The sequence below is a fragment of the Meleagris gallopavo genome, chromosome 9 (assembly GCF_000146605.3).
Source record: "Meleagris gallopavo isolate NT-WF06-2002-E0010 breed Aviagen turkey brand Nicholas breeding stock chromosome 9, Turkey_5.1, whole genome shotgun sequence".
Classification (NCBI taxonomy): Eukaryota; Metazoa; Chordata; class Aves; order Galliformes; family Phasianidae; genus Meleagris; species Meleagris gallopavo.
The window spans coordinates 10868725-10880106 of record NC_015019.2 but is presented as its reverse complement, the minus strand read 5'-3'; the positions used below and the strand labels follow the sequence as shown (position 1 = coordinate 10880106).

At 52.1% G+C, this 11382-nt stretch overlaps 1 protein-coding gene across 1 annotated transcript; it reads left to right on the top strand.

The window, feature by feature from the left end:
* Positions 1-117: 117 nt before the first annotated feature.
* LOC100543783 (cyclic nucleotide gated channel subunit alpha 2) lies at positions 118-9591 on the top strand. The gene is made up of 6 exons (XM_019618214.2): positions 118-2108; positions 2269-2376; positions 2573-2743; positions 4812-4919; positions 5102-5208; positions 5871-9591. The coding sequence occupies exons 1-6, from the start codon at positions 2008-2010 to the stop codon at positions 7292-7294; spliced, it is 2019 nt and encodes a 672-aa protein (XP_019473759.1). The 5' UTR covers positions 118-2007; the 3' UTR covers positions 7295-9591.
* The last annotated feature ends 1791 nt before the right edge of the window (positions 9592-11382 follow it).

Here is an 11382-nt window from a genome sequence, read left to right as displayed (position 1 = left end):
GTTCTACTTTGTGTTCTTTCCCCTGATTCTCTCCCCCCTCCCACTGGGGGGAGGTTTGAGCAAAGGGCTGTGTGGTGCTGAGCTGCTGCTGGGTCAAATCCCAGTCCTGTACCTGAGGCACAAGTCCTTCTTTAAATCTAGAAACACTGACCCATGAAGTGCATATTTTAATAAACTCTATGTGTGCTGGATGTGTCTCCTGTGCCCCTGGTTTGGGGTGGCTGAGGTTTTCCCCTTGGCAGCAGGATGCTGCCCTGCTCCTTTGTGCATCTGCTGTGCATCTGCAGATTTCCTCCTTCGTTGTCCCAGGCAGGTACATGTGGGAGTGCTGGGTGTCCCCTGGGGAGGCTGCCACAACAACGTGCTTAGAAAAGAGGCAGCTCGTGCAATCTGGCACTGGAGGGAGGTGTGTGGTGTGCACCAAAGGGACAGAAGCAGTGAGGCTCCTGGAGCTCCCACATCCCAGACAAGGAGCAAAAAGAGAGGTGGGAAGGGAAACAAGCTGCTGCCACTGCTTCTGGCCTGTTCCTGGTTCTGTGGCATGGGGACAAAGGAAGGTGGTGTGTCCTTCCAGTGCTGCTAGCCGAGGGTGCAGAAGTTCCACATCTATTCAAGCTCACTGCTACCAAGATTTTCAATGAGGTGGGGAATGAAGCTTTGAAGGAAGAAAAGGTAAAGTTTTGGTGCTGAATGGACCCTGGATGCTGGTGCTCTCAGATCACACTTGAATGATGTGCTTGAATCTGCACCCATGGAAAGAACTGACCCAGCTTCAATCGCTGCATACAGTTGGATGTGAGAAGGAAAGAATAAAAGTTAACCCCTTCCTTATTGTCTTGGGGATGCAAGCGTTCTGTTTGTCAGAGTGACTCTGTGTGCAAAACAACAAGGCAGACACCAGTGATCATCATCAAACTCTGCAGCTCTCTTCTCCGGGATTCCTTCTCTGAGAAGCAAATGCGGCTTCCTGCTGCCTGAGAACAGGTAATTGGATGGAGGGGAGGGAGGGTTGGTGGGGAAGAAAGGGATGCGTGGGAGGGAGCAGTGTCCCTCCTCGCCTTTGATCCCTGGGTACAAAGCTGCTGTGGCTGACCACTCTGACGCACACTGTGCTGCTTGGGGCATTGAAGGAGCCCAGGGGCCAGGAGTGTGCTGCAGTGAGGGGACACACACACTGTGCATCACCTGTCCTGGGCAGGTGGGGGACCCCTCTGCAGCCACGTGGCTGTGGCGTTTGCTGAGGCTTCTATGAGGAGATGCCCCCTGCCGACCCCTGCTAGCTTGCTGGAGGCCTCGAGGGACATCAGGCTCGTAAGTGGGTGGTGTTGGCATCTTGGTGGTGGCTCTGTCACTGTGGGGAGGTGGCTGGGTTTGTGGGCAGCTCTGCGTGTGTAGTCCCCGACCACCACAATGTGTGTGCGTAATGGTGACGTGGGCAGGGCCGTGCAAGGCATTGTCCCTGACCATGCAGTTCATCATCAGTGGGATTTGCTGTGGGAGAGCGCTGGTAAGCTGTCCCCAGGAGCCTGCTTTGCTCATGTGCCCATGGCTGCAGGGTCGTGGAGGGGCTCAATGGGCGGGCTGCTCAGATGCAAGGGTCTTGTACATGCTAAGCCCATCTTGTGCTGCTGTGTGTACAGCATCTCCCCCCTCGGTGGTTATGCTCTCCCATCCCTCCTGGGGGCTGTTTTCTCACCTTTTGGCTGTAGGAGAGCTGCAGCTCGTCACTAGGGCACAGTGCTACAGATGCTGTTGCCCTGGCAATGGCTGAGGAGCCCAGGTGGTGGGGAGAGCATCTTTCAGGGGCAGATGTAGGGCCTCCTGGGGAGAGTACAATGCCTCACAGGGCTCTGCAGTGAGAGCTACATGAAAAACATGGGGTTAGGCTTTGCCTCTCTTTCCTCTGGTGCTGTACCATAACTCAGTGCTCACACCATACACTGCCTCTTGCCCCCCGAGCTCCTGCTCTTTGCTCTTCCTAGGTCCTTGGGGCAGCTCGCTGGAAGGATGATGGCAAGAAGTAATGGCCTGCAGCTGCCTGGCCCCTGCCCATCCCTACCAACCAGAGCCAGGACTGATGCACAGAGCACAGAGCTCAGCACGAGCAGGTCAGGATGGCTCAGGAGAGGGTGGCATTGGTGGGGCAGGGCTGAGTCTCAGGGCACAATGGCGCATCCCAGCTGTCTGCTTCCCCTGGTTCACCCAGTAGGGTGTGTGCTGGATTGAGATGCGCAGTGAAGCCATGGCCCTCCCTTCTCCCCACTGCAGGACCCGCTTGACCCAGGATGAGACCTTGGAGCTGCGCAGAGGAACTCCTGCATATGGGGGGGAGCAGCCAGCTGCCCCCCCTTTCCAAGGCAGACGAGCCCTGGCCAGGTAGCGGTTTGGGACTAGGCTCCAGGGCAGGGTCGGGTCCTATGCATTTCCAGAGCATGGAACGAAGCTGGAGAGCTGTTGCATAGGCTCTTGTCTGAATCTTTTGTGCCTGGCTTTGACCGGGCTTTTGTCACAAACCTTTGCTTTCTCCTCTCTGTGTGGGCAGCTCCTGACTCTGCCTCTCTCCCCCATTTAGGATTGTCAGGCTTGTGCTGGTGCTGCGGGACTGGGCCAGCAAGAGCTTGCAGGAGGAGCAGCAGAGGCCAGACCCCTTCCTTGAGCGCTTCCAAGGCCCTGAGCTGCAGACAGTGCCTGCTGATGCCAGCAGCGATCCAGAGGATGAGGAGGCCGAGGAGAAAACCAAAAAGTAGGGCCCTTCCCTGTGACGCAGCCTCCCTGGGCTGAAGATTGGCCACATGCGATGCTGTGCCAGCAGTGATGGGAGAGGGGCAGGTGTCCCACAGGCAGTGGGCTCAGCTCTGCCCAGGGACAGGGTGGCAGCAGCGGGAGGGCTCCGCTGTGCTCTGCTGGCATCTGAGCCAAGATGGGACTGCAAAAAGCTGCACTGGCAGCTGTGCATGTGAGGAGCCAGGGGACATGGAGAGTCCACGCTGGATGCCAAGGCGAGCACAAACCAGTGGGCACCTCCAGCCTCATTCATCATTGCAGGAGGAAGGGAGATGAAGGGAGTGCGTTTGTTGCCTGTCTCCCCGCCTTTCAGGGCAGACACCGTGACGGCAGCTTTTTGAAAAGGCTCATTCAGACCCAGTGCTTTCATCTCCTCAGCTTGCACTGCCGGTGAAAAGCAATAACCTGGCTTTTCTTCTGCTGGCTAATTAAGGGGCAAAGCTCACGGACTAGTCTGGACCCTACCGTTGTACACGGTAATTAAAACACCAAGAAATGATCCTTTTCTATAGGAGGCAAGTATCTGAGCCTTGTATCAGGGCTGTTGCTAGTCATGGAAAAAAAAGCGCTCTGCTCTGCGAGGTGAAAAGGAGCTTGTTAATTACTGGAGGGAGAGGAGCTGATGTGTGCTGAGAAGGCTGCTCCGTGCCTATGGCTCCCTGGGAAAAGCTGCACTCTGCAAGGTATCTGCAGGGGATGGGACAGTAGAGCTTAGTGCCATCACCCTACAGCCTGTAAATCCCTGCTGAAGGGATAAGATAAAGGTCCCTGGGCTGGGGGTGTGTGTGCATTTGGTGCTGCCCCACAGACTTCAGAAGGGAGACTACCACAGCTCTCCTGGGGAGATGATGGCATTGGTGACTTAAAACTGAAACTACCAACATGATTATCATTGCTACATTAGTACATTAGTACTTGTGATGCAGTATTACAGCAGTGCTGGCTGGTTGCAGGTGAGTTGGTGTTTCCCAGATGCCAGTTACCTTATGTCTCAGAGAGCAAGGGGTCCCTTTCTCAGAAAATATTTAAGCTGCACATCAATCCTGTCCTGAGCAAAACACAACTGTTTACTCCTGTAATGTGGGGAGAAACACATGGTTCAGGGTTGCACCCAGAGGGAGAGTGAAGGAGCACTGCTGGCCCTGCTCTGAGCTCCAGTCCCACCTGGCACACCACTGGTGGAGGCTTCAAGGCACACATCTGCTTTTGAAGCTGTCGGAAGCAGCGGGGTGAGCGCAGAGAATGTGCTGGCAAGTAGGTTGTTTTTCCTATTGCTGGAGGGAGCTTTGCACATTCCAGAGCTGGAAGGGAGGTGAGGATGCAGGGGGAGGTATTTTGCCCTAGCTGGTGGTAGTGGCTGAGCCTATCAGTCCAGCTGCAGAGTTCCTGTTCCCCAGCTCCTCCAGTGAGATCTGGCCAGGGGAGCACATGCATCTTATCTCAGAACCCCAAGATGAGCAGGATCAAATGATTGGGAGCAGTTCAAAGGCTGGACAGAGGGCTGAGCAGGCAGGCAGGCGGTGTGGGATGGCAGCTCTGTGATGCCGGCCACCGCTCTGGGGCTTGGGCAGCCCCGTGGTGCTCCCTCTGGTGTGCAGCAAGCTTTCCTTCCCGCTCTAATTAATCTTCTTCTCTCAGATCTGTCTGGCTCCAATCCATGCCTCATTTAGGAGAGGCAAGGTCATCTAACAGAAGTTTTCTGGTCACCCACTCCCATACATCTGCTTCTGGCTCTGCCTCTGCGGCTCACGGAGGCCACCTGCTCTGCTTTGCCATGCTGTGGTTTCTCTTCTGCTATGCTAATGAACATTACTTTGGGGATAAAGGAACTTAAACAATGTGGGACATTTTTACTTATCACTCCTGGGACTGGATTTAGCTTACAGACTGGCAGTCGGGCTGCAGCTGTTTGATCCAGGCTAGTGCAAAGGATGAAGGGGATGACGCGGCTGGTTCCTTCCAACCCTATTTTCTATGTTTAGCCCTTTATTCACGCATTGCCAGCTCTGGCCTCTCTCTGCTTCCAGGAAGAAATGGCAGTCCTTTGTGGTGGACCCTGCAGGGGACTGGTATTACCGCTGGCTGGCCGTCATTGCTGTTCCTGTTCTCTACAACTGGTGCTTGCTTGTGGCCAGGTGAGCTGGGATGTTGCAGGGCTCCTGTCTCCTCTAGCCCTCATCTTCACCTCCTTGTTGTGACTCAGGTGAGGCTCAGACAGCTGTGCTGATGACTGTGGGGTGGTGGGAAGCTAAAGGAAAGAATCAGCCTATATTCGGTTGGAAGAGAGATTTGTTGGTCTTACCACCTCATCCTGCAGGGCTTGCTTCAGTGACCTGCAGAAGACTTACGTTGTCCTCTGGCTGGTGCTAGATTACATCTCAGACTGCATCTACACTGGGGACATAGTGATCCGCCTGCGCACAGGTGAGCATCCTGCCTTGTGAATGCTTTGTTCTAATATCCTAAAAGTGGAGGGACCTAATCTACAGTTCCATTAAAAGGAGGGTTTTGTCTACCTTGGTTCTTACTAGTATGAAGCAAGTCTCCAGAGAAAGAGTCTAATTTAAAGATCTGAGAAATGAGGTAAGTTTCAGAATGAAAGATTAATCATCCTGGCTTCTAATTTCACCTTTGAATAATTGTACAAAATTACCCACATTACTATTAGTATTCGGGCAGAGTTGAATGTCTGTATCTCTGATTTTGCACAAGTTCAGCTAGTGAATTATCTACATGGAAAAATGGTAGTATTTAATGCTCTTGGAATGGAGGAGGTGGCTGTACACCTTCTGTCTGGAACTGCAATAATTCCTGATCTGGAGAAGGAAAACCTTTGTGTTCCTATTTCTTCCTCGAACAGAGTGAATTCCTGAGCATTATCTTTACATGGCCTTTCCCAAATGCTTGATAACAAAAGCTTGTAAGCCAGCTACTTGGCTTACAGGTGGAACTGGTAATGTTTGGAGGATTGTATATATGCACGCATTTTCATGGCATACCATGAAATACTTATCAGAAGTGCTTACAAAGCCTGCCGTAGAGTGTAACAAAAGCCAAAATAATTCTCTCATTCCCTGCTCTGTTAGGTTTCTTGGAACAGGGCCTTCTGGTTAAGGACCTGAAGAAATTACGGGATAACTACATCTACACCTTACAGTTCAAGCTGGATGTTCTCTCCATCCTACCCACAGACGTGGTGTACTTCGCTGTGGGACTGCACCGCCCTGAGCTGCGATTCAACAGGCTGCTGCACTTCTCCCGCATGTTTGAGTTCTTTGACAGGACAGAGACCAGAACCAGCTACCCCAACATCTTCCGCATCGGCAACTTGGTTCTTTATATCCTGGTGATCATCCATTGGAATGCATGCATTTACTATGCCATCTCCAAGGCCATAGGCTTTGGAGAAGATACCTGGGTCTATCCCAATGTCACAGACCCTGAATACGGGTATCTCACCCGGGAGTATGTCTACTGTCTCTACTGGTCTACATTGACTTTGACTACCATTGGAGAGACCCCTCCTCCTGTGCGTGATGAAGAATACCTCTTTGTGATCTTTGATTTCCTCATCGGTGTCCTCATCTTTGCCACCATTGTGGGGAATGTAGGGTCCATGATATCCAACATGAATGCCACCAGAGCAGAGTTCCAGGCAAAAATTGATGCCATTAAACACTACATGCAGTTCCGCAAGGTGAGCAAAGACATGGAAACCAAAGTCATCAAGTGGTTTGATTACCTGTGGACCAACAAGAAGGCAGTAGATGAACGGGAAGTTCTCAAGAGTCTTCCTGATAAGCTTAGGGCAGAGATTGCCATCAACGTTCACCTGGAGACACTGAAGAAGGTGAGGATTTTCCAGGACTGTGAGGCAGGTCTACTGGTGGAGCTGGTGCTGAAGCTTCGCCCTCAGGTGTTCAGCCCAGGGGATTACATTTGCCGGAAGGGAGATATTGGAAAAGAGATGTACATCATCAAGGAGGGGAAGCTGGCCGTGGTGGCAGATGATGGAACAACGCAATATGCTTTGCTCACTGCAGGCGGCTGCTTTGGTGAGATCAGCATCCTGAACATTAAAGGGAGCAAAATGGGCAACAGGCGCACAGCCAACATCCGTAGCTTGGGCTACTCTGATCTTTTCTGCCTGTCAAAGGAAGATCTAATGGAAGCGGTCACAGAGTATCCCGATGCCAAAAAGGTCTTGGAGGAACGTGGCCGGGAGATCCTTAGCAAGGAAGGCCTGCTGGATGAGTCAGCTGAAGAAGAAAGCATGGAAGGGAAGAGTGTGGAAGAAAAGCTGGACAGACTGACCTTGAACCTGGACACACTTCACACTCGCCTTGGACGGCTCCTGACAGAGTACAATGATGCCCAGATGAAGCTCAAGCAGCGCATCACTGTTCTGGAGTCCCAAATGAGGCAGCAGGATCTGGAGGACTTCTTCTCAGATAGTTCAGACAGTCTGTCTGAGGTTGAGGGTGAAGCTACACCTACTGGGTTGCAATGAGAGCGTGCAGATCTCAGCTAGATGATGCCTTGCCTTGTGCTGAGGCAGTTTCTATTTCCCGTGGCAGCACCTTTGACTGCCTTGACAAGACTTCTCTCATGTTCTTAGCATTGCCACTGAGTGGCAGCTCCTGAGATGGCTCCAAATCAGGCAACTGTCCTAGCTCCTCCTCAATCTTGTCTCATTTCTTGTGAAACCTCTGATTTGGGTCAGTAAGAAGAGGAGGATGGCTAATGCCACTACTGATGTTTCCTTCCAGCTTCAGGAAAAGGTCTCTGTCAATCACACTTCTTCTTTTTGCCTTAGTAGAAAGTGGGACGTGAACCTTGATGGGGGGGTACCTGGACTCAAGTGAGAAAGTCCAACTTGTGCCTCTCATATCTGCAGACAGGGAAGCTTGTCTGGGTCACTGTCACCCCACAGGTCATCTTACTCCTCTTACTCCGAGGCTGGGCATCCAGCTGGAAGAGCAGGCAGCTGCCCACTGCTCTGTTCTTTCTGCTGTATTCAGTGCTCAGCCATCAAATCGCCCCAGCATAGACACCTGGGCAGCCCAAGCATCTCTCTTACCAGGAAACAGCACTCCCTCCTGCTTTCCTGCTGCAGTGGTGGAGGGATTTCCATTTGGACTACAGAGGACTCGGATGATGAGTGCAGTGTGGATATGAAGACTGCTCCTTGTTGAATGACAGTGTCTGTTGCACTGTGAGAGAAATGAAGATAGCAGCTGTCTCTCATCTATTTAACGATGGCTGGATGTGCCAGGAAGGGTATGACTGAAATGACATATTTTTAAGGAACAAAGCGGTGATAGGACCCAACTGTGCCCATATTCGCTTTACTGTGGGTGGCTCAGAAAGAGTGTAGAACACATTTATTTTCTTAGGCGGGAGGTTTTCTTGTAGTCGGTGGGAGTTTAGGGCCAGTTGCTGTCTGGAGAAATGAATGGCAGCCATGGGGATGAGTGTGCAAGGAGAAAAACCTTACACCATCACAGCCACTGGCAAAGCCCTATGGGTCCATGGTGCAAGCAGGTGAGATTGCAGGCCATGCAATCCCTGCAAGCTCAGCACCTTCACTAGAGGCTTCCAAAGAGGAGGAAGCCTGGTAGAGAAGGAAATTCTTGGGAAATTCATGTGCTGGGTCAAATTCAACTCACAGTTTGGCTAAAGTAGTGGGATGACAGATGAGGGCATGCCAAAGCACAAAGGCTCCTGGTGGAAAATGGAGAACACTTGCTTCGTCCTTTCTTTTCCCTCCAAAATGAGCCTGACTTCCTTTATTTTGGATGATGTTCTGTTTGAAATGAGATGGCCTTGCTTTCTGGGATTTCTGAGAGAGGGAAGATTAAATTACCAAAATTAGAACTCAGAGCACAATAATGTTTTTTCGGTTGCCTCGATGAAATTTGGGGGGTGGAGGGGAAGAGGCTTCTGTCAGACCTAAGCTGACTGTGGTTGGAGATGAACTGTCTTCTGCTCTGACTTTCCCTTTCGCTACCAAACCCTCCCAGCTTCTCCCTCCGCTCAGACCGAGAGCCGTGAGCCACCCCGGGCGCGGGGGGACGGGAGGGAGGCGAGGCTGCGGCTGCTGCGCTTGGGCCGGGAGAGGGAGCTGTGAGCCGCGGAACCGCCGCACGGCGCCGTACCGACGGGCAGAGCAGCCGGGTTTGCTTTTCCCTGCGCTGGGTTTGCAGGGCGATGCGGGCGGCCCGGCGCTGTGCCTGCGCTCCTGTCCGAAGCGGGGCAGCTCCTGCCTCCGGCTGGGGGAGATGCTCACAGTTTAGGGGATATCTTCGCTTCTTGCTGGAGAAAACGAAAAAAAAAAACCAATCTTCCTCTCACCCCCCTCAGTTTTAATCCGAGATAATAATCACTCGGGAAACTTTAAGCTGTCAGACAAATTACCCCGGAGGATGGCTTTCCGAATGCAGAGCAGATCCCGTTTGTTTTCTCGAGGCAGCAAGCCAGGAAATCACAGATTGATGAACCGCTTGATGGGCCTGCTAATGAAATTAGCAGTAGCTCCATGATTTTTCCAGCGAGCCGACAGGCAGATGCTGGAGAGAAGAGCACAGTGGCACAGCTGCACTGCTGGGCTGCCCGCATCCCCAGCAGAGAGCACGTGGGGCACAGCAGATGCACCCTGGGGTTGCTCATTACTGGTGGCTGCAGTATGAATGTCTCCCTGTAAGGCACTCCTGGAGATGCCAAAGGCTGTGCACTCTGGTTGGCACCCAGGAGGAAAAGCTGAGGGTCCATTAAACTCTTTTGGCCATATAATATCTATAGTTTTGTTTCTGCTGGATCTCTCCTATTGAAAAAAAAAAAAGAAAAAAAAAGAAAAAAAAAGTAATCCCCTGTACGACAGAGGCTCTCACTCAGCTGTATGTTGTGAATAGAAGACATCAAATCTGAGCAAATATTTTGCGGCTTTACCTCCAGAGAGGGCAGAGGGGGGAGGCGTGGGGATTGCCAGGCAGCTCCTTCCAGTGCTGTCGAGCCAGAGGAGCCCCCTGACCTCTGCTGCAGATTTCTGCAAATCTGCTATACCAGAGCTGTAGAAAAAGGCTGGGTGAATCAACCATAAATGCTTTTTTGGTATTGGGCTCTCCTTCTCCTCTCTGAACACTGTTTCTAGGAAAGAAATAATCATCTCCAGCTGATACCTAGAAAATCTCTCCTGTGGGCCTGTGGAAAAGGTAAGTGCACATCTCACAGTTGGGGAAATGGAGAGGTTCTGCCAGGACACAATGGGGATGACTCCTGCCCACCTGCTGTTTGTTCTTCTGAAGATGCTCATGAAGAGGCAGTTTGGTGAACTGAACGGGCTCCAAACTGGTCTCTTCTCCTTAGACAACCGGGCTAATAACCTGGCTTTGCTCCTGTTCCAGAGAGGTAAGTTAGCCAGTGTCAGGTCAGCAAGGTTCATATAGGCCTGGACAACTGGATTTTAGGATTGCAGAGTGGTTCCAGATGGAGCCTTGGATCTGGTATGTAGGCTGAAACCTCAGCCTGAGTGCTCTTCCTCACTGCACTGTGTCTGCTGAGGTTCAGCTGAGCTGCTGTCTCTTGAAGCTCCAAACTCTGCCAAAGGGTCTGTTATGGTTGAGCAATGGAAGTGTTGTTTGCAGCCCTATGTGTCTAAGGACTTGTAAGAGACAGAAACCTTCCTGAGATGTTTCACTGAGTCTTAACTCACTGATGCGGGCTCTGCCCTGTGGAGGAAATACTGCTGAGCACCCGCTGTGCCATACAGCCTGGTTGGTGCTCAGGCCCTCTTTGGTCCTGTGGAGCTCAAGTCTTCTGTCAGCCTTAGTGCAGGCTCTCAGTGTGCTCTGGAGAGAGTATCTCTGGCCCCAGGGGCACATCGCCCAGCCATGAGGAGCAGAGGTGGAATGGCTGAGTGCTGCAGCCCTCCTGCAGGTGTGGTGTCGGTAAACTTTGCCTTGCTGAAGCACAGAGTGGCCAGTCTGGGTTATCCTGTCCATGATCCACCTCTGACTGTCTTGCTTGCTTCCCTGCTCCTCCCCTGCTTGAAATACCAGGGTGCTGCCTCCTCCTTGGACAAACAAGCAGAAGTACCCATTTTTTCCCAAATGGGAACATGTGTTACCATGACAGCGGCTCAGGGTGAGCAGGAGGTGAAGCCATTCTTGTCTGTCTCTCTTGGAGGGATGGAGGGAGAGACTCGGAATACCTTCCCAGCACCTCTCCTGCCCTGCCCCACCAGTTGCTGCCTCCTGGGGATAGAAGGAGGCTGAGTATGCACATGCAATCCCCCGTGGCTTTCCCTGGGGCTCAGAAGAAGCCCAGAAAACACTCAAGGTGGAGGCTGAAGAATGTTCCAGGCCCTGTGCCCATGGTGTGGGTGTGAATCTTGCTGAAAAGGCTGCCAGGGCTGTTCTAAAGATCACGAGTTTTGAAGGTACTCTGGTAGTTCTCTGAGGAGTTTTTGGAGCATATGCAGTAGAAAAGTCCTTGCCTGAGGATCACTCCAAGCAAGAGTGATCCTGAATCATAAATCACAGAATGGCTTGGGTTGGAAGGGATCTCAAAGATGATGTAGTTCCCAGATGGTGATGCTGC

Bases quoted from the DNA above. Each gene is read 5' to 3' on its own strand.
- LOC100543783 (XM_019618214.2), top strand. From the start codon at position 2,008: ATGATGGCAAGAAGTAATGGCCTGCAGCTGCCTGGCCCCTGCCCATCC. The intron at 2,109-2,268 runs GTCAGGATGGCT...TCCCCACTGCAG, and splicing joins ACAGAGCTCAGCACGAGCAG to GACCCGCTTGACCCAGGATG. The intron at 4,920-5,101 runs GTGAGCTGGGAT...CTCATCCTGCAG, and splicing joins TGGTGCTTGCTTGTGGCCAG to GGCTTGCTTCAGTGACCTGC.